Genomic DNA, 26,295 nt, shown 5'->3' with positions numbered 1-26,295 from the left:
CTACCCCATCCTCTGCTGCTCCTCCGCTTCGCACAGCCTTTCCCAACCACCCTACTGGCATTCTGGGCCATAGGTGGTATCTGCCCTGAGGCTGGCCACTCCAGGCCAGAAGCCTGACCTCACACAGCCTCCATCGCCAATGGCTCTGGGACCCAGGAAGGGCTTGGTGACCACGGAATAGGGAGGAAGGTAGGGAGAGGAATGGTCTCTAATAACAGGGTCTGTGTTTTAATCAAGTTCCCTTTGGCAATTTTCAAATTGAAACGTATGGGCCTAGGTTAAAAGATTCCCCATGGCTCCATCGGAATTTGTGTAGGAGCCAAGCACTGCCTGAGTGAGTGATGGTTACCGAGCAGAGGCGGGCAGATGGCTGAGTGGGACTCACTATGGAGATGCCAACGAAGCCTCCTGCTAGCGTGCAGCCTTCCCAGACACACCCGTGCAGAGAGCATGGGCCTGGGGCTCATGCACAGATGACTCAAGACCAGAGCCGGAGCCCCTATAGCACATGGAGGTCCTCGACATGGCACCAGCTGGCCCTGGTGTCCGGGTGATCAGGGGCACAGTACAGGGACCTCCAGGCTCCTGCAGCTCCTTGTTCTGGCTGGAAATTCTAGGAACAGACACCTCTGCACTAGCACAGTTCTGCTCAGTGCCAGGCCCACCGGCTAGGAGTCCTTCAGCGACAGACAGTGACCAAGAAGTCCTCACCTTGGGGTTCCTCACACACGACGGCTTCCAGGTTCTCCCCTTTCACGTAGTCTGCATTGAGACCCTCTGCGAAGGGCAAAGGGCAGAGTCAGTGACTGACAGAACCAAAAGGTCCCCCACCATAATCGAGCCTCCTGAGCAAGTCCTCCGGTACAGTTCAAAACACACAGCTCCCTTAACAGACTCAAGGCCCCGCAGTCCAGGCCACCTCAGTGTCCTTGTCTGGGCAAAGACTGGCTGGCTGGGAGTGGGCTGCTCTGCCCAGTTCTCATCATTGTCCTCAGACGTGATGACAAGTGGCAAAGGCCTGACAGACACCCCATCCCCATAGGGCAGGTGCCACTGTATGAGAATGTGCACCAGACAGCAGCTCTGCCCAGCAGAGAGAGGGCACACAATGGCAGGGCTCGGTGTCACCCATGGGTCCACATGCTGGCCCAGGGGCCAGGGAGGCAGAGAGGGAGCCAAGCACCGCATGAGTGACTGATGGATGTCAAGCAGGGAGGGGCAGATGGCTGAGTGGGGCTCACTGTGGAGATGCCAGCAAAGCCTCCTGCTAGCGTGCAGCCTTCCCAGCGACACCCACGCGGAGAGGCCAACTGGGCAGTGGAATGGCACTGTTTCTGCCCCAGTGTGCAGGGCCCGGGGCCCACCCATAGCTGCTCTGGTCTCTTTAATCATTAGGGCTTTCTCCCCACCTATTTCTGAGGGACTTGAGGACTCTACAAAGTATCCTGTGCATGCCAGCACACCGGCCACTGAATGGCACCAGGCTGGACGCAAGAGCCATTACTCAGTACACGGAGTGGACCTCACCGCTGCTTGGGGAATCAAATGTCTGTGTCTTACCCCTGGACGAGCTGGAGACTGGAAACCTCATCAGAGCCCTGGGCCTGGGGGAAATTGGGTCACGGCTCTAACCAACCGACTGACTGAGCAGGCACCAGTGTTAAGTCACTCCGCCATCCTGGGCTGCACTCACGCTCATCTACACCAGTATGGCTGCCTGCCCGGCTGCTTGCTGGGCTCAAGGCAGACACCAGATGGGCCCAGGAAATATGCAGGCATCATTCACTGTCAGGTGTGTCCGGCCTCCATAAGGGGCAGGGCAGGTGATGGAGCTGGTGGCAGCTGTTCCCAGCTGATGGGCAGGGGCTGGGAGATGTGCTGCCATCCTAACATGCACTGGACTGGCTTCTGCCTGTGAAAAGCACTCTGACTGCTCCTCACGGATGACCACCAGTGGGCATCTGAGTCCCAGACAGGATCTTCACCCCTTCCCATGCATTCCTGAACGCAGCCATTCCCAACCTGTGAATACGGTCTGGCAGGTGGCATACTTCCATATGTATTGGGGAAAGCTAAAGATGGTTGTGGTCGAAGCTGGAGAGTGCCAGGGGAGGGGATGGGGTGGGGAACTGTGATAAGGAGCAAGAGCAGCAGGGTGGGGAGGCATCGAGGCCAAAGTGGAAGAGGAAAATGACTGTCAGAGCGCATCGTTACCTTGACCTTCTGCTGCATCTGAAGGGAAGACACAAAGCTTAGGAGCAAGAACGCAGCCCCCCGCAACAAAGCACACAGGCTTTCTGTGAGACGGACTGGCCCTCGGCACTGAGGGCAGAGAATGGGGAGGCAGAGGGTCCCCAAAACCTGAGCCGCTTTGGTGGCGGTCGCGACTAGAACCCAGCCACTAAGCACCACGATGGTCACCTCCTAGTAGCCACCAGCCATCCCCTCACCCCTTGGGGCTTCCCGGTGCGCTGGGTGCAGAGCGGTTTGTGCTCTGCCTTCCTGACCTCCACGCGGTGGTGGCTGAGGCCACTCTGGTCAGAGGCTCAGGAGACAGGGTTGGGGTGGGAGGTCCCGGCTCCAGGCTTCACAGCGGGCTTAGCCACCCCACATCCATGGGACTCCTTCCCATTCCAACCTGGCCTAGGTGCATGAAGCACACGCAGTCCCCGCACGGGGCTGACAGTCCAGAGAGTGATGTGGAGAGGCAGCGGTCTCGGATAGAAACAAATGACTGAACCCAATGCCCCCAATACAGGCTCGATCACAATCGGTGGGGGTACTACGGCCACACGCAGAAGTGCCAAGTCACGGGCCATGGGCCGGGAAGGAGGGAAGGCTTCCTAGGACAGTACTCCAGGCCCAAAGGATGAGAGCAGCTAGGTGAGGAGAAGAGACAGTGGAGGGTCTGGGACATGAACAGGGGCCAGCTGGGACCCAGCAGGGCCTGCAGGATCAGGGGAAATAGGGGGAGGGCTGGGAGGGAAGGAAGAGGCGTGGTTCGTGAACTGAACCATGATGGGGCTTCGAATGCCAAGCTCAGGGGCTCGGCCATGACCCGGAGAGCATGGGAGGTCCCGGCAGAGCTGGCCCTGTGCATTTTAAACTGGTCCCTCTGGCTGTTGCAAGCTGGGAGAAGTGTGGGGAACTCTTGGGCAGGCAGGAGTCTGATGGAAGCATCCAGATGGAAGACTGGGAGACTTGGCCCTGGACAGGCAGGGGCCATGGTGGTGGTGTAGCCCCAAAGCAGAGCTGCGCAGGAGGCACAAGCCCCAGGATGGGGGATGCCACTGCTGTAGGTGGGGTGACAGAAGACTCAGGACTGCTGGAATGTGAGGGGCCACAAAGATGGGACAGAGACAACTTACAAATTCTGAAGAGAAAGCTGGTAGCCCAGGGGGTGGATGCCGAAGCAAGAGAGGTCCTTTTCAAATCTGGGGGACACTCCATACTCGGTTCCCTTCTGCGCGAACTGGGATGACAGCACTTGCACGAGTGTGTCCAGGTAAAGGATTTGGGATAGTGCACGTTAAGCAATGACAAGCATATCATGAACAGATTGAGGGTGAAAACACAGGGGGCCAAAGACACATATGGAGGAGCTGCCTAGAGAGGGGCCAGTGGGAGGGAGGGGAGCCGGCCCTGCCGCTGAATGGGGGGCGGGGTCTGCGACGGCAGCGCGTTTCACAAACTCCCTGGGATCCGCCACTAGTCCCACAAGTGCACCTGCCTCCCGGGCCTGTGCCACCCCTGCCAGCAGGCTCGCCCTAACTGCCCCACCCAGCAACACCCTCGCCTTGAGGCCGCCCCCAAGAAAGAAGTCACGTCCATGTCCTCCAGCCTTGTTGCCACATGGCTTTCAGCTGTCCTCAATGCCCCGTTTTCGGTTTATTCTTTCCCAAATATCATATAAATTGTTCAACTCTATATACCAAGGCCTTCATGTTCTGATGTTTTCTTTGGCTTTCTTGCTAATCCAATTTGCAAAACCTCACACCTGTTTGTTTTAGGAAACAAGTGTGAAAATACTGTATTTTCATTTCACCTTAGTGTCCCTACAGAGATAGATACAACCCAGACATGTTTTCCGGTTTGGAAATCAACCTCTTTTCCTCTCCCCGTTCCTGCCTGGCGCCCCTTCTGGATTCATCGCTTTCCATCTCGAGTAAGTTCCTTCAATAATCCTCACTGTTAGGGCGACGGTGCTGTACTGGGGTGAATGGTGACCCTGCTAAAATCTGTCCTCGTCCTCATCCCTGGACCCTGTGAATGTGACCTCATTTGGAAAAGGGCTCTCTGCAGATGTTACCCAGGTGGGCTCTATACCTCATGACAAGTGTCTGTACGAGAGACAAGAGACGACACACACAGAGGGAAAGGCATGTGGAGACAGGCAGAGATTGGAGGGATGTAGCTTTAAGCCACGGTACGCCTAGGGCCACCAGAACCTGGAAGAGGCAGGGAAGGGCCCTTCCCTAGAGCTTCTGGAAGGAATCAACCCTGCTGACACCTCGATCTTAGACTTCCGGCCTCCGGAACTGTGGGAAGACAGATTTCTGTTGTTTTGAGTCACTCAGATTTTTGCTTTTGAGCTGAGACAAGGGACAGCTCTAAGGACAATCCAGCCTCCAGGTCTGCTCTCCCGACTCCTCCCTGTTCCCGGCTTTTGAATCTCAAGTGAGCAGCGAGACCGTGAGGTTGTGCAGGTTGTACACTGCAATGTGAGTGGCGCCCATGGAGGACTGATGTACACAGCCTGTGTGGCTGCATGTGGGGGCCCTGGTCAAGAATGTGATATACAAGAAGCAAATGCGATGGCCAGGTGAAAAATTCGTCGGAGACTTCAGCAGTTTCCACATTCAAAGCGTTCTGCAGGCCGGGTTAGTTTTCTGGAAGCTCGGCTCCAGGTTGGACTTGAGGGCAGAGGCCTAGAGCCACGGTAGGTGGAGCCTCACACCGACTGATCCCAAGCTTCAGAAAGACAGAAACTGCCCCTGAGCCCTGTTTTATCACTTGAACTAAAAATCCCGGGCCTTAAGGCAGAGAGACACACTCAGCAGACAGTGACATGTCAACACTGTGCTTCTAAAACCAACAAGTGTGGGCTTCCTGTTCGCCCCCAACAGCATCCCCACAGGGCTCCTGACGTGGGATACCTGCCAGCCTCCAAGACGGGATTCCATCTGTAAGTGCGATGTACTCGCATCTTATAGACACACAGCTATGGCATAAAATGCGAGCTAGCTTTCGCAAATCTAGCGTGTGGGGTAGGGGGTGGGGGTGCCACAAAACCATTCTCTCCCCTGCGTTCCTACTCCTTTAAATCGATTCGTGACTCCCTATATTTTTTAAGATTTTCTGGCTCATGGTGGGAGGAGCACAGGTACCAGGTCAGTGATTTCTTGGGATCCGAAAGGGATCCCAACTGGTTTGTCCAACGGTGCTGCCTGCTGGGTCTTAGCGATGCCCAGAGACTCCTTTCTGCTCCTGAGGAAACTGGCAGCATGACAGGGAGCTGTTGACTGACCCAGGGGCTCTAAAGTCCCCATATTCCTTTGGTGAGATCTGAGGCCATATAGAAATCCCAGGGTCTCTCCTGTTCTATGACAAGGAAGCATCGCCATGGTCACTGGGCTCTGCCGCCCCAGAAATCCGACTTCTGGGAACTGGATGACTTGGAAGATCAAGGTCATTGTGTCCAGCCCCATCACCTCTTCCAGGCCGGTTTACACTTCAGTTCTGTCTGCAAGAATTTCCAAAGTGCAACTCCGCTCCCCGCTCCCACCCGAGAAGCCTTCTCTGGAGTTGCTCTCAGACAGGCTGTTGAATGGACGTGAATCTCAACTTGCTCATGTTTCTGCCCCTTTCCCTCCAAAGACCGTAACCATTCGTTCAAGTCCAGGGGTGCGGGGAATGAAACCGCTGCGGGCACAGCAACGAGCGGCCGCAGGGCAGATCCACTTACGTTGAATGCGGAAGCAAAACTTCTTCTGCTGGTAAGAGATGTAGCTGGACACGGCGCCGATCAGGGCCATGGCCAGGGCGCTGGCCACGCCGGCAATGGTGCCGGTCTCTGGAGACATTCCTGGGCAAAGGAGAGGGTGGGAGAAATGAGAAGTGAAGTCAAGCCAACAGCAGCAGGAGGATAGGCTCAGGCACCGAGCTAAGCTTGCTCCAATGCCCAGGACCCCGATGCCAGTGTGACCTAAGCCACTATGCCACTGTATCTCAGGGGTTCAAATGACACAGTGCCCCCTTAGATTTGCCAAGTGCTTCTCATTTTCTGTAAGGATTTCCATTTTGAGAAGCTTAAAAGGTGGACGTGGAAATGGTGCAGTCCCAGACAGGTACCTGGATCTTAGGCCAGCCAGCGGGCCGCCCATGGGGCCACCTCCCCGGGGATCCATATTTTTACGCTTAATTGCTTAAAATGACTTGGTCCCTCTGCTGTTGGCCTCACAGTTCTCTACCAGAAACAGTCGGGGGAAGGTCAGAAAGGCCAACTCTGAGACGAGAGCGGGCCAGCACTCTCTCCCGTCGTTTCCAGCAGAAACCTTGGAACTCAAACCCACCGGCTTCAGAGTCGTCATTGCTGCCATAGCGACCATCACCTGGAGAAAGGACGGAAGTACTTGGTGTTCGCTGTGAACCAGTGACCACCCAGCTCTGGGTCAGGAGGGACAGCCCCTTCCCGACTCCTTGACCCTTCTGAATCCCCTCTGCACAGGCCCCACACCCAGTAACCCCCGTGGGCTTCTACGAGACTGAAGCAGGACCTGCTCCCTGGTGCCCATCACCCATAAAGCCGAGGCTGCCACGTGGGAGTTTATATTTTCAAAATGATAGCCACTGTGCATTGAGCGTTTGTTACATCCCAGCTCTTCCTGCACAGTACTCCACTGAATCTCTTCGCAACCCAGTGGGGCAGGTCACGTAGCATCCCTGCCTTATAGGGGAGGGAGCGGAAGCTTGCAAGTGAGGGACTTGCCGGCAGGTGGCAGAGCTGGGCCTATGCCAGGTAAGCTTGACGGAATGACATGTGTCCCACGCATCTACTTTCTCCTATATCAAGTGTGTATTCTTTATCTGATTACAGAAACATGCTTATATAAAACTTTGTTTTTAAAAAAGGGTGAGAGGTGAGCATAAAAAGAATTTATAATCCCAGCAGCCAGTGAGATTTACGATTAATATTTCACTTCGCTTTCCTCCTGTGCCTAGTACTTTACGAGCTTGCCTTCAAACCCAGATGTTTCTGTTCATGCAACTTAGGTACCTATACAGCGTCTTTACGATATGCTACAAGGATTAAGTCATAATTAAGAGTTTTTAAGGGCTTCTATTTCCGGCTTGGCATAGACTTGGAGTCGTTCTTAGAACATAAACAAATGCAGGCTGCCAATGCCTTACCCAGGATTTGGAAATTCAAAAGGCTCTGAAATATCACAGAGAAGAGATTAGTGGTTGACAGGAATTAGGGAGGGAGATGACTGTGATTATAAAAGGAAAACAGGCAGGGTCCTTGTGGTGACAGAACTGTCCTTTATCCTGACTGCAGCGGGGGTCACGGGAATCTATGCATGAGATATAATTTCACAGAACACATACACACACGCACGCACGCACGCTTCCCCAGACAGCAGTTCCCTGACGAGCAAGTGCTGGTCTTTCAGGACATTAATTAGCCTGAGCACTCCTTTCATGTCACCCTCCTCTCGTTAACGGAGGGAGACTGTGTTCCCAAAGCCCGGGGTTCTTAGGGGAAACTGCCCTGGGATGTTGGAGGCAATGAATTCTGACATGTCCTTCACCAATCAAAGAGTCTGGGGGAATGTGGGCTCCTCGACTGTAACAAATATCCCCACCCCCTCTGGTAAGGGCTATTGGTAATGGGAGAGGATGTGGGTGTGTGTGGCGGGGGGTATGGGAACTCTGTACATTCTGCTCAATTGTGCTGTGAACCTAAAAGTGCTCTAAAAATAAAGTATTTACAAAAAAAAAGTTGGAGGGGAGAAAATGAGGTTTGCTATGTCCCCACCTGGGGCTAAATCCTTGGGTTAAATGCATTTATTTTACAAAGATCCCTGATTGGATCTGAATGGTTATTTACAAAACAAGGAGCACCAGTGTTTGAAAAAAACAATCACTTGTGAGGACTTGGAGCCTAGGTGAGCCCATCAATGGCCCCTTCACAGCTGTCTTCTTCTGACGTGTTCATGTCACCAGATTTCCAGACAGGTCTGAGCAATTCAACCTATTCTTTCTTTCAACTCAAGGTGGAATGAAGCTGAGTGTTCACCAAGTCTCTCTTTCCTTATTAATATGTGATCATGAGGATTCACAGCAACTTGAACTTCACGATCAATATGACACAGCTGAGTTAAGAGGGTGTTACATGAAAGGTAAACAGGACTGCCCCTTGCCTAGTGTTCCTCTGGGGGCATACAGAGAAGTCTAGCACTCTCCCAGGCTGTCAAAAAGACTCAAAAGCTCAGCACTTAATGTCTCTAGGAATTCCTGACTATCTGACAATCTGTGATTTTATGAAAACGTTATCCTAAGAAAATGTCAAAAAAAAAAAAGAAAAAAAGATCCTATCCTGTGGGCGACTCATTGCTCAGATGGGCATGCAAGCTAGAAATATCTTGAAGCTAAAGAACTGAAAAATAAAAAGCCAGGCATTCTAGATCATTCTGTTCCTTCTAGTTGCATGAATCCGAACTGGAGTCAGCCAAGTCAATGTCATGGCTTTGATCTTCATTTGGCTACTGCGCTCTGTTCACTTCCTTTGAGCACAGGCTGAACCCAGTCCTTATACAAAATGCATGCCGAGCAAAAGACAATATTGGGACAACTGATGAACCATCAGCATAAAATCAATGTATCTAATCCAATAACATCCACGGAAGCAAGTTCCCAATAAATATAAGATAGATGAAGCCATGAAAGCACTATCAGAAAACGTAAGACAACATTTATATTGTCTTGGGATGAGAAATGAATTTCAAAACATGACCCCATATCTAAAAACTCAAAATGGAAAAGATTATATCAAAAGTAAACTTCAGTACTAAAGGCACAAACAACAAAAGAAAAACATGAATAAATCGGACTTCGGCAAAATTAAAACTTTTGTGCTTCAAAAGACATCATCAAGAAAATGGAAAGATGAACCCACAAAATGGGAGAAAGCATTGGCAAATTTTATATCTGATGAGGAACTAGTATTGAGAATAAAGAACTTCTACAACTTAATAATAAAAGGCAAATAATTTGATTTTAAAATGGACTAAGGATATGAATATTTCTCCAAAAGACATATAAATGGCCAATAAGCACACCGGTGCTTAAAAGATGCTCAACATCAGTACTCATTAGGAAAATGCAAATCAAACCCATAATGAGATATTGCTTTACACACATCAAGATGGCTATAATCAAAAATAGGTAATAAGTTTTGGCAAGTATGTGAAGAAATTGGAACCCTCCGATATTGTATATGGGAATCTAAAATTGTCCAGCCACTATGGAAAAGTTGGCAGTTCCTCAAAGTTACACAGAGAGAGAGATACCACATGACCTAACAAATCTACTTCTAGATATATACACAAAAGAATCAAAGACATATGGCCACACAAAAACTTGTACACTAATTTCACTGCAGTATTATTCACTAAAGCCAAAAAGTGGAAGTAACCCAAAGGTCTATCGATTGATGAATGAGTAAATAAAATATTTTTTGGAATATATGAAAAGGACTTTATACTAATCCCTAGTGTAAAAGGGCCCCTTACAAATCAATGAGAAAAGATAATGATTCCAGTAGAAAAATAGGCAATGGGCGTGAACAGGCAATTCACACAATATATTGAGTGTAATAAGACATAAAGATGGAAAGTGTCTCACTTCTTGGATTCAAAAAAATGCCAATTTAAACAGGATAGCATTTTGCCTGATGAAATTTGCAAAGATTACAAAACTGTAATAACCAGTGGAGGGGAGGATGTGAGCAGACAAGCACCTGTTTACTTCCTAGTGGCAGAAATGGAAGCTGGTAGAATCATTTGGCAGTACCTTTGAGTCGCATCTTTAAAAATTTACACCTCTTGTGACTCGGCGATTCAACTTCCAGGAATTTATCTGACAATTATGTTTTTGTTTTTGTTTTTTTTGCTATGAGGATGTTCGCCATGACACTGTGTACAGTAGGAAAAGGTGGAGGGGAAAAAAACCCTCTCCGTACAAAAATAGGTACTGATTCAACAAATAATGGTGGAACAATATTATGCAGTCATGGACATATTTTAGAGCATTCTTAAATGACAAAAATATTTGGGATATTACTGAATAAAATTTAAAAAGGTAGCATGATTCTATTTTAATAAAAATAAACACAATTATTTACAGTGTAGAGTTATGAGTAGAAAAAATACTGCAAGCATAAACTCCAAAGGAGTACTGGAAAACTCTTCCTAGGTGGTGAAACAATAAGCAAGTATTTTTCATATGACTTACAAAATTTTTAAAATATGCAAGCCTCATGCACATCTATCCACCTGTATTTTTCCACAACCGGAGAGACAACTCAAAGAGGCTATTTCACAGGTCACTGGAAGGATCTTTCTTCTCAAGGACAGTGTTTTGTATTCTTACCTGCCTACTGACTTCATAATTACATGCCACAATTATACACTAAGGAAACTGGAGTAGCCCTCTATTATACCAGAAATTCATCTCTATGGCATTTCTCATGCTGCAATTTGCTTTGAGTATAGAAACCTATACTATACATACAGAGCTATGTTGTAGCTCTAGGGACCACTGTCATAGCAATAGTGGCTGTCATAGGTATAGAAACTGCCACTGTAGCTATGGTGACTACCACAGCTATAGCGACTGCGGTACCTGTAGCAACCATCGTAGCTATAGTGACCCCCATAGCTATAGCTATAGTGACCATTGTAGAAGAGGAGGTGTCACTTCAGTGATGAAGTTTTAAATCAGCCCTGTTGTCAAAAGAAGTGTTATATCTTCAGCATCTTCAAATACAAAAGATAACGATGCAAATATACACACACGTCAGTCTTGAGTCCTATACAGGCACTTCCCTGGGAGGTAGGGATGCAATGCACACGTCTGCCCTTTATGACAACGGCAGAACCCCGGGCTCACAGTGAGTACCCAAGACATGTGATTTGTCAAGGCCATGGAGAATCGTGTGGGAAGGTTATATCTAGAACTGCTAGTGGGGATATTGAAGTACTTAAAGACTATTGTAAATATTCTAGATTTCCAAGAACCACAGCTGGGACTTTTACATGTTTTGACTTTTACATTTTAAAAATTGATTTTCATTATTTAAAAAGTGGCAGCAGAAAAGCAAAATAAAGGTTTTTTTTTTTTCAATGAATAAATAAAAAAGGAGAAAAGAGCTGCTTCAAATGACCCACGGTTACAAACACAAAGTGAACTGAAAAAAAATCAGCCAGAGCGTGTCTGCCTAGGCTAACTGCTGGGGATGCCATTCCTCACTGTTCCAGATAGTCTCCAAGGCCAGGATCTCCTCCATCTCCCACCTCAGGGATGAGAACACTCAGCCTCTAGGTAACAGGACAGGTGCCATCTCCCAATCTGACATAGAACCCTGCAACCTGACCTTCCGGTGCTCAGATCTCAAGACACCAAAGAGGCTGTCTTGGGTGTATGTGTGCCTGAATGTCCACAAGTGTGTGTGTGTCGGGGACAGGGCCTCTGAGGGAGCAAGTGGGTCTCTTCACAGTCTAGCACAGGGGTCCCCAACCCCCAGGCCGTGGACCAGGACCAGGTCCATGGCCTGGTAGGACCTGGGCCGCACAGCAGGAGGCGAGCGGTGGGCAAGCTGGCAAAACTTCATCTGTATCTGCAGCCGCTCCCCAGCGCCAGCCTCGCCTCCTCAGCTCCACCTCAGATCATCAGGCGTTACATTCTCATAGGAGCCCCGGTCCCTGGTGCCAGAAAGCTTGGGGACTCCTGCTCTAGAACACTAGAACTAGAGAGCTGTTGCTCACATGAGACAACCTATTTCTTCATGTTATTAAAGCTGGAAAAAATATGGAAATGGGTACAAAGAAGAAGACAGAGACATAAATGACAGATCTAGAAAGGGCTGTTTAGAGGGAATAAGGGCCGCCTGGGGGCAAATTCTTAATTTTTCAGCTCCTGATGGCAGACCCCAACTCTTCTCACTGTGTCCACAGCTGGGCAGACCACCTGGGGGAGTTGGTGGTCACCGAGCAGCCAGCGGACATCTGATGGATTTTAGCCAGTATTTCTGGGGTAAGCCCTTCCACCGAAACCCAATTCTGTCATGTGAGATAAATTTAATGGCTTGTAAGGGATCATGACAGGACCCGAATACTTCGAGAAACTGACTGTTAATACAGTCAAAATGGAAGAAAAAAATTTTCTTCAAGGATCCAGTAGGGAGAATGGATAGACATGATGTGAACTGTCCATACTATGGAATATTATTCAGCCGTAAAAAGAAAGTTGTGACCCGAGCTATAACATGGGTGAACAACATTATGCTAAAAGAGCCAGACACAAAAGGGCAAATCTTGTATTATTCCACTTATATTCCTACAGTAGTCACATTCATAGAGACAAAGCGGAATGGTGGCTATTAGGGACTGTGGGGAGGATGGCGCATAATTTGCTTAATTGGTACAAAGTTTCGGTTTGAGAAAGTTCTGGAGATAGATGGCGGTGGCACAACAGTGAGAATGTACTTAACGCCACTGAAACATACACTTAAAAATGGTTGAAATGGTCAATTTTATGTATATCTTACCTCAACAAAAAAAAATTCTTCAAAAGCTCAGTAAGGAAACCTGGCGGGGGGCTGGAAAAGTCTGGAAGATAGTTTCCAGGTTGGGAGCAAGCATAAGGCATAAGCAAGGCTTCCCATGTGCGGTATTACAACAGAAATAAAATGACAGTTCCAAGGCAGGAAGCGGTCTGCTGAGCCTAGGCACCTGCCAGGCAGTGGAGAGAGTGGAGGAAGGTCTCTGTGAAGCCCTGGAAGGAAATCGAAGAGGTCGCATTTGGAGGAAGACAGCACTTGAAGTGACAGTCAACTAATTGACCACAGCCAAGAACATCTCATTTAACCTTGGGCAACAGAGGTGATGGTGTTCATGGTTTGCACTAGGGGACATTCTTCAGAAAGCCAATATGTGTGACCCAGACGCGCCCGTAAGAGAATAGCTGTATCTCTTTAAAAGCCTGGGTTTTGATTCTTGCCTCAGTTTTTAAAACGACATGCTTTTGGCTTTAAAATCTGCCATCTGGGAGTAAAAGGGTGCTTAATTTGATTCTAACATTAAATTTTCTTTTCTGACTAAAAAGATGCTGTAGTATTTTCTGCCCCGTGAGCCCAAAGTAGTTACAAACAAGCAGCCTATAACAGTTAACCCAGCATGTAGGTTGCTAGATCCAGTGGCAGGAGGTGATGACCCCAAGGTGTCAGCGCAGTGGAGTGTTAGGTGCTGCGAAGCACATTCCACTTCCAAGCACCAAGGGAAAGTTACAGGTGGGGCTCCTCTCTTTACGATGCTCTTTGCAATACAGGGAGGGTTTGAGCTCGAAGAAGAAAGGCCCTCCCTGAAGACACCCATCCCCAACCATCCAAGGCTCCAAGGACTGCCACTTGAATAAGCTGGTCACCAAAATGCTAGCTCTGAGAGGACCCAGACGTTCTGAAAGGCCCAGAGAGAACAAGCAGGGGGTAAAATATCCTGCCAGAGCAATAACTAGCTGCTGTTCCAGAATGATCTTTAAGGAGGGGAGGAGGAGGACCCTGCCTAGGGATGCAAAAGCCATTGTCTTGGAGAAGAGGAAGCATAAGGAATGGCCTGTCCTTTTCTGCTCCCTCCGCGACCCACTCTCTCCCCTCTGCCCAGCCCCTCTCTCAACCCCAGTTGATTCCATGGCTCTACTTATCAAGAGTTTTCCGACCAACATGCCAGTGAGGGTGATCTGAGGGTGCTATTGACGCCCTTCTTCCCCTCCAGGTCCTTTACCAATTGAGAACTGATGCAAGGAGTCACAGGAAGATCAGGTGAGTCATTCGCCTTATGAAGGGGCTAGACAAGGACACCAGCACCCTCAAGGTCAGGGCTTCTGTGTACTAGATTAGAATACATGGCCTGAAGCCAGATGGAAGCTTCCTGCTACTTCTCTCCTCTCTCACAAAATCATCTTGGAGCTTACCTGGGGGGAAGTTGGCCTTACAGACCAGATCAGAGTTCACACACTTTAAGGGCGCACACATACCCAGCCAACTCCGTAGAGCGCCTCGGGCTTCTTCACTCCCTTTGGGGTCCAGGGCAAAGCATTTCATGCCACAGCCCCACTCCATCCCAAATGTGGCCTAGACGGTCACCAGCCTAGCCAATCGAATGTGTCGCCTTTCCCTTCAGGGGAGGTGGGCTTGACAGGGTAGAGACCAAAGCCAGATGTTTGTTCCATCCCAATCCTCCTCATTTTAGCAACCTTTATTGGGGGTGTCGAAGATATAAAGAAAAAGGTGCTTTCGGGAAGCCAAATCTAGCAGCAGTGAAAAAGATACACATGACTCCAGTATGGCTCTGTGTGATAAGTGTTATTCTATACCAGAAGGAACGAGAGGCTGTAGGAGAAGCCAGGGCCACGTTGGAGTAGGTAGGATAGGGCCTACAGAGGGGAGGAGTCTTTAGATAAGAGGGAACCTTTTTGGCACCAGGGACCAGCGCTCCTATGAGAATCTAATGCCTGATGATCTGAGGCGGAGCTGAGGCGGTGATGCTGGCGCTGGGAAGTGGCCGCAAATACAGATGAAGCTTCGCTAGCTCGCCTGCCACTCACCTCCTGCTGTGTGGCCCGGTTCCTAACAGGCCATAGACTGGTACTGGTCCATGGCCCAGGGGTTGGGGACCCTGGACTTAAAGGATGAGCAGCTTAGTACTCTCTGGGGAATGAGTGGAATTCATCGGCTGGAAGAAAGGCATTTTAGACAGAGAAACGGCATGCGAAGGCCCAGCCCACTTGTATGTTTGGAAACGAAGGGAACCTGGTGGTCTAGGGCAGAAAGATATGGCAGCAGCCTAAGGGGCTTTCACTGACCTTGTAGGCAGTGGGGAGTCATTAAAAAGATCGCTTTGTGTTTCTTTAAAAAATTCCCCCAACATTTAAGAAAATTTTCAAACATTCAAAAAAGTTGAAAGCACTGTATCCATCACGTGGATTCTATAATGAACACTTAGCACTGTTTGCTTTATCATGTGTCCATCCACCCCTCTTATTTTTGTGATGCATTTCCAAGTAAGTCGCAGATGTCAGTACACTTCCACATTTGCTTATGATTCCCTTAAGATAAAATTTACATGGAGTAAAATACACAAATCCGACGTGTACTATCCGAGAAGTCTTGGCAGACGAATATACCTGAAAAACCCATACCCCCACCAAAATACAGAATGTTACCCTGCCCCCAGAAAGTTCTCTCATGTGCCTGCCCAATCACTCCTCGTCCATATCCCAGCCCCGACAGCCATGAATCTCATTTCTAGAATGAGAGATCAGTCTGCAAGTATCACAGCTTCATATGTTTGGGCTCATATAGTATGCACTCTTTCTTTGGCTTCTTTCACTCAGCATAATGACATTTATCCATGTTTTATGTGTATCAGTAATTCGTTCCATCGTACAAGAATGTAAATATATCACAAATTGTCTATCCACTTATCCGCTTATTCTATTGATACTTGGGGCTGTTCCCAGTGTTTTGTTTTTGCTTTGCTATTATAAATAAAGCTGCTATGAGCATTCTAATTTTTTTTTTTTGCCTTAAGCTCTCATTTCTCTTGAACTGGCATGAAATTGCTGGGTCACCAGCAGGTCTATGTTCAGTTTTATAAGAAGGTTTACATTCCCACCAACGACATCTGAGTTTCAGTTGCTCCACATCTGCATCAACACTTGGCATTGTCGGTCTCATGTCAGTCATTCTGGTGGGCGTGTTGTGGCATCCCAAAGTAGTTTTAATTTGCATTTCCTGAATGAAAAATAATATCGAGCATATTCATATAACTTCCTTTGTGAAGTGCCTGTTTAATCTTATGCTCATTGTTTTTTAACTGGGATATGTTTTCATTATTATACAATAGTTTCAAGCCTGACAAGATCAGTTTCACGTTCTTGATGGTGCTCTCTGGACGCTGCATTGAGGACAAACTGGGGCCAGGAGATGAGGTAAGAAGTTAAGGTAATGACCCAAGTGGAGGTGATGTGGGCCTGGGCTTGAGGGGAGGCAAAGACAAAGAATATTCCGGATTCAAAAGATACCATGGGAGAGGACTTCTGGCATGAAGGAGTGAGGAGGTCAACAAATCATCTCCTCAAAAAGCAACTATAACCCCGGCCAATCGAAGGCAGCCACTTCAGAAAACATTTTGTTCTGGTGAGAATGGTTAGCGTCTTTTTGCTCAAGGTTGCTCTCACTCCCCGTTCCTTCAGCAACTGGTTGGTTCAGCTGGGGACGGGTGGAGAGGCCACGAAAACCAGTGTCTCTACTACAACTGCTACAGGGGACTCACGTGACTTGCAGCATTGTCATTTAATGTGGCAATCTCAATGACAAGTGAACAGGGAGGGCCAGCAGCTACTTTAGCCAGCCAATCTGTCAACTCGCTAGGGATTTAATGCGGAGATGGGAGGTAAGACAACAGATGCAACCTATTGATAAGACTGTCACTGTCACCTACAGACAAAATATGGGATGCCTACGAGGTCAGCATAAGTGTTTTCTTGAGAAAAAAAATATAACAGATAACTCATTTCAGAAATAGACTCCAAAACTATAGTTAAGTCTATGAGTCTAAGATCCAAGGCTGGAAAATGCATGAATTATGATTGTTTTCATGCCAAAGATCATCATTTATTTAAATGTGATGTTTTATCTTCACTCACAGTATTAGCATGCTGGCCCAAAGGACGGTGTCTAAGAATTTCATCACGTGCTCATCATAACCATGTTTCAGTTACACACTTGTATTTTTTGCTGGGACCCCTTTAATCTCTGACATCTATAATGAGAAGGTCTAACTTAAGCTAACAATTGATTACTCTTTACAAGAGAAGTTCAAATATGAGCCCAATTAAAGAATTTCCTCACACTTCCTCCTTGCTAAAGCTTATACTTTTAATAAGGAAACCCATGGCGTGTCATTCAGACTTTCGTGTGTGTGTACATACACTGCTACCGCCCTCATCTCCCCATCTGGAAATGCCATTTATCACCCAGGAGTAATTGGCTAATTTGCTGGCTTTGCCCTTTAAATGTTCCATGTTCTCCTGACACCTGCAAGTTTCATTTAGAGGCCTTTAGAGCTTTTTACTCAAGAGGACATCATTTGGAGAAGTGTTTTGAAGGATGGATTTGACTACAGTATCCTTTCATCAGAAGAGAACACTGTTCCCACATGAAAGGCACACAGTTCCTGCAAGAAAGCATTGTGGGGAGTATAGCAGGGTTACAACCAGAAATGCTCGTAACTTGTCACACTCACGATCGCGACAACTAACCATCACAACAGGTTACAACCACAAAATGCTATGACCACAACTTACCACCAGAACAGGTTACTATCACGACAGTTACAATCACAACTGTCTACCATCACATCCGCAAGTTACAATCACGACAATGTACTGTCATAACGGGTTGTGACCACAAGTAACGATCATAAATTACAACCATAACCTGTTTTGTCATATTGAATCTGGCTAACATTCTCTCCAAGCTAAGGTCAAATCTTGATGTGTATTATGATATCTTGGGATTTGGGGGGACTAAAAGTATCTGGCCTTGGGGGAGGATGTGACTGACTATGAAGGGCTAGCATCGGGGGAGTTCTCTTGTGATGGAACAGTTCTGCGTTCTGCATCCTGACTGTGCTCACGGTTACCCCAATCTACACATGATAAAATCTGATAGACCTATGTGTGCATGCACATGCACGCACACGCGCACACACACGAAGTGCAGGCAAAAATCTAGCAAAATTTAAATAAAGTCTGTACATAATAACAGTATTGTACCGATATCAGTTTCCTGATTTTGACAATGTACTATAGCTACATAAGATATTATCATGAGGGAAACTAGGTGGCAGGTACACAGTAACTAACACCCTGAACAATTTTTTTTTACAACTTCTTGTGGGTCTTAAACTATGTCAAAATAAAAAGATATTTGAAAGATGTCTGACTTACTATGGGTCTCTTTAAAAAATGCTTATCACGATGAGTTTTGCTTTTCCCATCCCACGGGAGACAGGCTCCCCAGGTGAGGGGCTGTTCCCATTGAGTCACGTGACCCTCAGTCACCCCGTAAGTGATGCTGCCTCGGCAAATGGCTTCTCCTAGTGTGGAGGTGTTAACCCACACAGAGCCCTGACTTAAGGAACACCAGGGTAAATGGGTAGCTTTTCCAGACTGGCTTATAAACCCCTCTTCTTGAGCTGCACCACCCGCAACATTCCAAGTAAACCCCAACTTGCAAGCAGGAATGGCTGGAAACTGCCTCTTATTTCCCAGAGCCTAAGAATGGCTCAATCAACCTAACGGCCATGCAATCACATTTTTAATGAGCACAAAGTGTTTGGACATATCAATTCCTACCTCTACCCTTGTCAGGTTTGTAGTCACCACCCAATACGTCTTCGAGATCCTTGTCTGAAAAACCTGGAAGGAAAAAAAACATAACACATTTCAATGGCAAAACACCTTTTTCAGTGATAAGAAAGTTGTGTTTGTTAACTTTGCCCAAAAACCCCAGAGAAGAATGTCCTTGATGAATGTGGCAGGCAAAATTCTAAAATGGCCCCCAAGCTCCCTTCCATAGGTGTACACGCCCTGTCTGGTACCCCGTTATTTGAGTGTGAGCTGGACCATGAATAGGATGGCTGTCGCTTCCACGATTAGGTTTTATTACCTGACAAAGGTGAAGGGATTTTCGCACACATAATGAGAGCACTAAACCAGTTTGGCTTTGCATTAATCAAAAGGGAGGTTGTCCTGAATGGGCTGACTTAATCAGACGAGATCTTTTAAAAAAGGGTTGAGATGTTCCCTGAGCTCAGACTCCAGAAGCAACAGTAGGTCTTCTTCCCTATCCCTCCCCCAGTGTTTCTATACTCTGTCTCCTGCGGGTCTTGGAGAGGCGAACAGCCATTAGTTCTACAACTGCAAGATGTACTCTTGTCAACAAGTACATGAGCTTGGAAGAGAACCCAACCGCAGATGACACCCCAGACCTGGCTGACGCCTTAACTGCAGCTGTATGAGGCCCTGAACAGAAAACTCAGCTGTTCCTGAACTCCCCACCCCAGGAAACTGTGAGATAATAAACGGTTGTTGTCTTCACTAAGTTTGGGATCATTTGTTATGCAGCAACAGAAAATACAAGGAAACAGTGACTAATTTCATTATAGCTCGACCGCTGAGAACAACACATCTTTTAATACTCTGTGTGATGAAATGAAAATATGCTTAAAGCATTTCTGTTGCACTCAAAGTATAGTTGATCCAAAAAACACTTGTGTGACTGTTCCATTTCTGAGTTATATGAGCTGTTTTGTCATTGAAACACCACTTTTATGGAAAAGAATGATGGGCAAACTATGGTTGTGGAGGCTTAAATATTCGGCTGATGTTTTCTTGAAAATGAATGAAATGAGGCTGTCACTTAAAACCACTGGCAGTATTTGCTGTCAATGCTAACACTTCAACAAAAATTAGAATTAAAAAAAAAATGTATATCTACCACTGAGCCTAAAAGCTTCCCAGTATTGAGAGACTTTTTCTGAGATGCATGGTGATATTAACAGATGTGAATTTTGGGTGCTGCATAATGAAACAGGTTATTTGGAAGTTTAAGAGTCCTCGGGACACCAATATATTCCAAATGACCAATGCGTAATGTATAAAACCGCAAATGGGTAATAGTTCCATTGAAAGTACTTCTGAAGCTGGCAGCCACCTCCTGGCCAGCTTCTACACCAAGTATGATGCTGCTCACTTCCTCATCAACACGGCATCACTGCTCAGTGAACTGCTGTTTAAGTTGCCCCAAAAGGCTGTAATATCCTTCCCTTCTCCATACTGTCTTCTATATCTTGAATGCCTGAGAACTATACGACCTTTCCCAAACTCCCAGGAAGGGAACAGATTGGAAAATGGGGCTGCCCAGCCCCAGCCTTGCTAGGAGCAGGCTTCTTTGGATCAAGAAAGGAAGGTAAGGGACAAATCTGTTCCACAGTAGGAGGCTATGTTTGGGCAGCTTGGCCGGTGATTATTTTTTCCATATCTTAAACCCCCAACACCTTCTCACTGTTTAGCTGTGTATGTGCCATATGATACAGATGAGTGTGTGCAGGCAGCTGGTGGGGGGTGGGGAACGTGTGCACACGTACACAAGAGAGTCCTATGGGATTTAACAGAATCAAGTATGGGAACTTCATTGACATGGTTTCACATTCCACACTGCACTTAACCTGCAAGAAACCACCAGCGGTTGCGTTTTTAGTGTCTGATTAAAGAGTGCCCACAATGATCTGAGAAGTCTACTAAAATATCCCTGCCATTTCCGGCCACGTATCTACACGAGGCCAGATCTTCACAGACTTTGACCAGTCCAACATGTCACAGCATCTGAATGCAGAAGCAGAGGTGGGAGCCCAGCTCTGCCATCAACACGCACATCATAGAAATTTGCACAAATGAACAAATAAAGCTTCTCAGTAAACTGTTTTTGTCTTGCCAAGCATAGTCGTTTCTCATAAAAATATGCTATTTATGTTAACATGTATGGGTTTACTGTTGCTCATTTTTAATAATTTTTTTTCAGTTTTAAGTTCAAAGGTGATGAATATTGATAGATGTGACCCACGCAACCAAAATCCCTTGAGATCCTCAATAATTCTGGGAGTCCTGACACCAAAAAGTTGAGAATTGCTGTTTTAGGTTCTCCTGGGCCATGAGCTGGCCCTACTCTCCAGGCCAGGAGGGGCTCTGGGGGCCATTGCACTTAATGAACTACAACCCGCCTGGGGGGCCATGGTGCTGGCCAGTGCTTTCTAAGACACCACTTTCCTCCTCCTCCGGCACTCGGTTTCCTGCGGCCATCGTGTTGGTCATTTCGATCATCCAAGGCATCTGCCAAGTCAAAATCATTCCCTTCAAAAAAAAAAAAAGAGAAAATCAACTGGTTAAACTAAAGGTAGCTCGCTTGGCCACTGCCCGCCCCAGAGGGAGCTCACGGGCCTTTCCTCACTGCTCTCCTCAGAGCAGCGTGTTACCTGCAGGCTTTGCCGGAGCTCTGGTCGTTCCCGGCCTCTTGGTTGTGGTGGTGGTGTAGTCCCATTTCTCTAAAAGGGGCAGGGAAGAAGCAAAGGAAGCATGTTTAGTAATGAAATACAGCAGCCACTTTGTGGCTCCGGGAAGTCACATCTTGAGGACAGTACCCTTGTCTTGGACCCCGAGGTCCCCCAAGACCTCTGAAGAATCATTTAGAGAAGGATGACAAAGAGATGTAGAAGGTTTAAATGTGATGAGTTCTGCTTATGTCTCTTCAGCGGATGGGTGATGAGGCAGACGTGGCCCTCCATGTGTGTGGGGGGGGTGATTACTGGAGCTGGGGCTTCCGCCCACATCTGCTGGAGATGACCACGCAGTCCAGTGAGTTCCAGAGCTTGAGCGTGACCCTTGAGAGCTCAAGTTTTGGATTCCACCACTATCAACCTGGCAGCATACTCACAGACACGACTGCCCAGGGATGGGTGCAGGCTATGTTCCCGGTAGGGTATGAGAGTGTCTTATAAACACCAAGAAAGTATTTTATATCAGTGTGGTAACTACCGTAAATATTAGGTATTTCGGCTCAACCAGATTCCTCTAAAAATATGAACCTCTTTCATATGAATTACATGCATGGCAGACATAAGATTTCTAATAGTTTCTATTCTTATACTTAAAGACTGTGCTATAACTGTGCCTACAATTGGAGGTAGGAGAAGGAAAGGAAATTTAAAGTAAGGCAAAGGCAGAGAGACAGTGCTGTATACAGCAAGCATTCAGAAAAGAAACAGCAATGTTTGTGGGGAGAAAAAAACCTCAGTGAGTGTTACAGATCAATAATATAATCCTCCAATCGCCCAGGTAATTTACAATGCAGTACTTGTTTTTTTGTTTGTTTGTTTTTGATAGGGCTTTGGATTGTCTGTGAATCAGAGAAATATAAGTCTGAAAATTCCGGAAAGAGCATAAAAAACACAGTAAGACATGACCTGACAGTTCTCGCTAGAAATAAAGGGGGGATATTGCATAATGATAAAGATAAATCCATTAAGAATACATAATCCTAAATGTCTACGTACCGAACAAGAGAATCACAAAACATATGAAGCTAAAACTGATAGAGCTGGAAGGAGAAATAAACAAATCCAAAGTTAGAGTTGAGGACTTCGACACTCCACTCTCAGCAGCTGAAAAGACTATTAGAAAATGGCAAGGATTTTGAAGAATTGAGCAACATAATCAACTAATAGGACATAACTAGCATAATGGAACACCCCATTCAATCACAGCTGAATGAGTATTTGTTTAAGCACCCCTGGAACATTCAGTATCAGAGATCACATCCTGACCAGAAAACAAACATATACAAATTTAAAAGTACTGAAATTATAGAGGGGTGTCTCTGACCAGCCAATGAATCAACAAAAGTGGGAGGGGGTAAAGAAAGGGAGGGAGGGAGGGGGAAGGTGGGGGAGAGAGAGGTGTGAGGGGGAGGGGAGGGGGGAGAGGAGAAAGGGAGGGGGGAGGGGAGAGAGGGAAAAGAAAGGATGAGAACACAAGAAAATGCTTCCAAACAAATCAAGGGTCAAAGAGAAAATCTCAAAGGAAATTTAAAAAATACATAGAACTAATTGAAAATAAAACATATAAAAATATGTGAGATATAGCTAAAGCAGTACTGAGTAGGAAGGGTTAAATTAGAGATGAAGAAAGGCCTCAAATCAATAATCCAAGTTCCTAACTCAACATACTAGAAAAAAGCTACATACTAGAAAAATAACCCCAAAGGAGGCGGACAGAAGGAAATAATATAAGAATTCAATGAGATTGAAAATAGGAAATAGAGATCAATGAAACAGCTTGTTTTTTCAAAAAGTCAATAAAATCAATAAACCTCTAGCCATAGTAACAAATATAAAAGGAGAAAAAATACCAATATAAGGAATGAAGCTTGGGCTATCACTACCGATCCTGAAACTATTAAAAGGATAATACAGAAATACTATGAACAACTTCATGCTCATGTATTTGACAACACAGAAGAAATGAACCAATCTCTCAAAACCCACAAATTATCACAACTGAATCCTGTGTTCGAGTAACAGAAGACTAATATCGTTAAAATGACAATACTACCCAAAGCAACCTATATATTCAATGAAATCTCTACCAAAGTCCTAATGACATTTTTTTTTGGCAGATATAGAAAAACACACCCTAAAATTTACATGGAATCACAAGAGACCCCAAAAGCAAAACAACCCTGAAAAAGAACACAGTTGAGGACTCACATTTCTTGGTTTCAAAACTTACCACAAAGCTGTAGTAATCAAAAAACAGTGTGCCACTGCCATACGAACAGACATATAGACCAATGGAACTGAACAGAGAGCCCAGAAATAAACTCTCACATATATGGTCAATAGATTCTCGACAAGGGTACCAAGAAACTGGATATCCAAATAATGAAGTTGGATCCCTAGCCTGTACCATATATAAAAATTAATTCGAAATAAATCACAGACCTAAACACAAGAGATAAAACCATAAAACTCTTAGGAAAAAAACGGGAAACATCTTTACGACACTGAATTTGGTGACAATTTCTTGGATATAACATCAAAAGCACACATAAATTGAAAAATGGGCCTTCATCGAGGTTAAAAACTTTTGTGCAAAGGACAGTATCAAGAGAGTGAAAAGACGACGCACAGAATGACAGAATATGTTTGTAAATCACATATTCAATAAGAGATTAAAACCCAGACTATATAAAGTATTATTATAACTCAATGATAAACAATGAGATTTTAAAATAGGCAAAGGACCTGAATAAAAACATCTTCAAAGAAGATAAACAAGGGGGAGGGGGGAGGAAGATGGCGGACTAGGTAAAAGCAGGGTTCACCTCCTCTCAGGTCCGCATTGAAATTACAACCAAATTATAAAATAATCAACGTGGAGAAGCACCTGAAGTCCAGCCGATGCTAACATGTACATCTGATGATATAAAGAAGAAGCCACATGGAAGCCGGTGAGAGGGGCAAAGTCACAAATCAGGCTGGACCCCCACCTGCAGGTGGTGGAAGATCACCGGGAGGGAGAGTGAGGCCGCAGAGGCTCCCCTGAAGGAGAGGGGGGTCCTGGCCTCATTTGGGGGCTCCCCAGCCCAGGGGAGAGGAAATTCCAATAACTCTGACTGTAGAAACCAGAGGGGATTCCGGCTGTCTGAGTGAGACAGAAGGGGACTGAAACCCTAGACGCCCCTTTGAAGGACCCGTGCTCAGGGTCTCCGACCTGCGGACACTCACCCGGGACACCGGCGGAGGGTCAGAGGCTCGCGGGATCCATACCGAGAAAGTCTGCATTACCTGGTGCCAGAACCAGGGCTGAACCGGCAGCCACCATTGTGCCTTAGTCCGGCCTCCTACAGGGCAATCTGCAGACTGCACCTGCTTGACTGTGCAGACCCCTCCCACAGGGCCATTAGGAAGCCCTGGCTTGAGGGGGTTGGCCCGCCCCACCCAACCTGCAGATGGCCCAGGAGTATTGTTGCTGGATGGCTGCCACGCCCTGCGCCCCTTCAGGGCCAAACATTCACAGCTGGCAGCCAGCACTGTGAGCACTGCATTTCTAAGATAGGGTCACACAGATCACCACTGCCAACATGAACTTGGGAGGATCTTGGGGATCCGTGGGCCCGTCCCAGACAGAAGCTGGTCTTGCTGTGATCTGGGACTTCTGCAGGAACCTGAGAACGGTTACCAAAGTTTCAGCAAGACTGAGGCTGTATTGATCTGAGTGCCATTGTCCCTGCCCCACCCTACCCACAGATTGCCTCAGGCGACCCATTGACAGCTAACTGCAAAAGCCCTGCCCCACCCTCCCCATCCACACAGGCAACAAGCTTTAGCTAGTACAGGGCAGGCACTGCGTGGAAATCAGTGGCAAGCAGACCTCTGCTGCCTGCAAGAGTTGCAACAGTGCATGGGGAACACAGGGGTCTGTGGGACTGCCCCAGATGGGAGCTGGTTTCACTGTGATCTGGGTCTACAGCGGGAACGCCCAGGCACAGAAGCTGCAGCAAAACTGAGACTGTATCAGCCGAACTGACCTCGTCACCTTGAGATCCCTCTTCTCCCAAGCCACAAAGCGACTGCAGCCCATTGACAAGCAGCAGCCTTTTGTGCCCTGCTTGGCTCTGGGGTTGTGCAGTCAGTGCAGGCAACGGACCGTGGCTAGAGCAGTGAGAGCATTTCGGGGAAAACAGTTGTGGACAGACCACTGCTGCCTGTATGAGCTGCGATATCTCTTAAGGGGATTGCAGGGGTCCATCCTGGCCTGACAGCCCTCGACTCCCTGAGCTCCTGCCTCATCCAATACACAAAGTGCCCGCCGCACGTTGATAGGCAGCTGCCCCTGCGCTGGGATGGCGCGTTTAGGCCCAAGGAGGGCAGCAGCTGACCTTGCTATGAGTGGAAACTTGTACAGGAGCCACAGAGACAGCGCTGGCATGTGAACTGACACAGCAGTGGCAGGGGGAAATTTACTCACTAGACCCAGGAGACTCCCGGGGTCCCTGTGCCACCCAACATGCATATCACCCAGAGGCTCTTCCGGTTTCAGAGACTTACAGGCAACGGACAGGCAGTGTCAGGCCTGGAGGAGCACTGGTCCCTCTGCTAAACTGCCCTAGGTCAGGGATGGGGGATAACTGACCTCTGCCTATAGTGTTGTCTCTTCCACTTACCTATAGATCCAGCATAGGTAACAATCATCAGCAGAGCGCTTTGAGTTCTCATAGGGTAGCCCTGAGCAATCAAAAGCAGCGGCTGACCTTGGCCTACAGGGGAGCCCCTTCTAAGGGGCCGCAAAACCAACGCATCTGGAGGCTGGCACCAGACCACAATGGAGCAACTT

At 47.1% G+C, this 26,295-nt stretch overlaps 1 protein-coding gene across 3 annotated transcripts in view; it reads right to left on the bottom strand.

Annotated features, from left to right (window-relative positions):
• Positions 1-26,295, bottom strand: part of CD99L2 (CD99 molecule like 2) — a 112,660-nt gene that overhangs the window by 23,545 nt on the left and 62,820 nt on the right. For 2 of the 3 annotated variants that reach the window (XM_039867582.1, XM_039867583.1), the window contains exons 3-8: positions 21,378-21,446; positions 21,172-21,255; positions 18,700-18,762; positions 6,573-6,611; positions 5,966-6,085; positions 712-777 (exon numbers count right to left, since the gene is read on the bottom strand). In XM_039867582.1, coding sequence (XP_039723516.1) covers positions 712-777; positions 5,966-6,085; positions 6,573-6,611; positions 18,700-18,762; positions 21,172-21,255; positions 21,378-21,446 — 441 coding nt within the window. The remainder of the gene's footprint in view (positions 1-711; positions 778-5,965; positions 6,086-6,572; positions 6,612-18,699; positions 18,763-21,171; positions 21,256-21,377; positions 21,447-26,295) is intronic. The other variant, XM_039867584.1, reaches the window with a different exon arrangement.

Source organism: Pteropus medius, unplaced genomic scaffold, assembly GCF_902729225.1.
Source record: "Pteropus medius unplaced genomic scaffold, Ma_sr-lr_union100, whole genome shotgun sequence".
Lineage (NCBI taxonomy): Eukaryota > Metazoa > Chordata > Mammalia > Chiroptera > Pteropodidae > Pteropus > Pteropus medius.
This window is presented reverse-complemented; position numbering and strand designations above follow the sequence as displayed.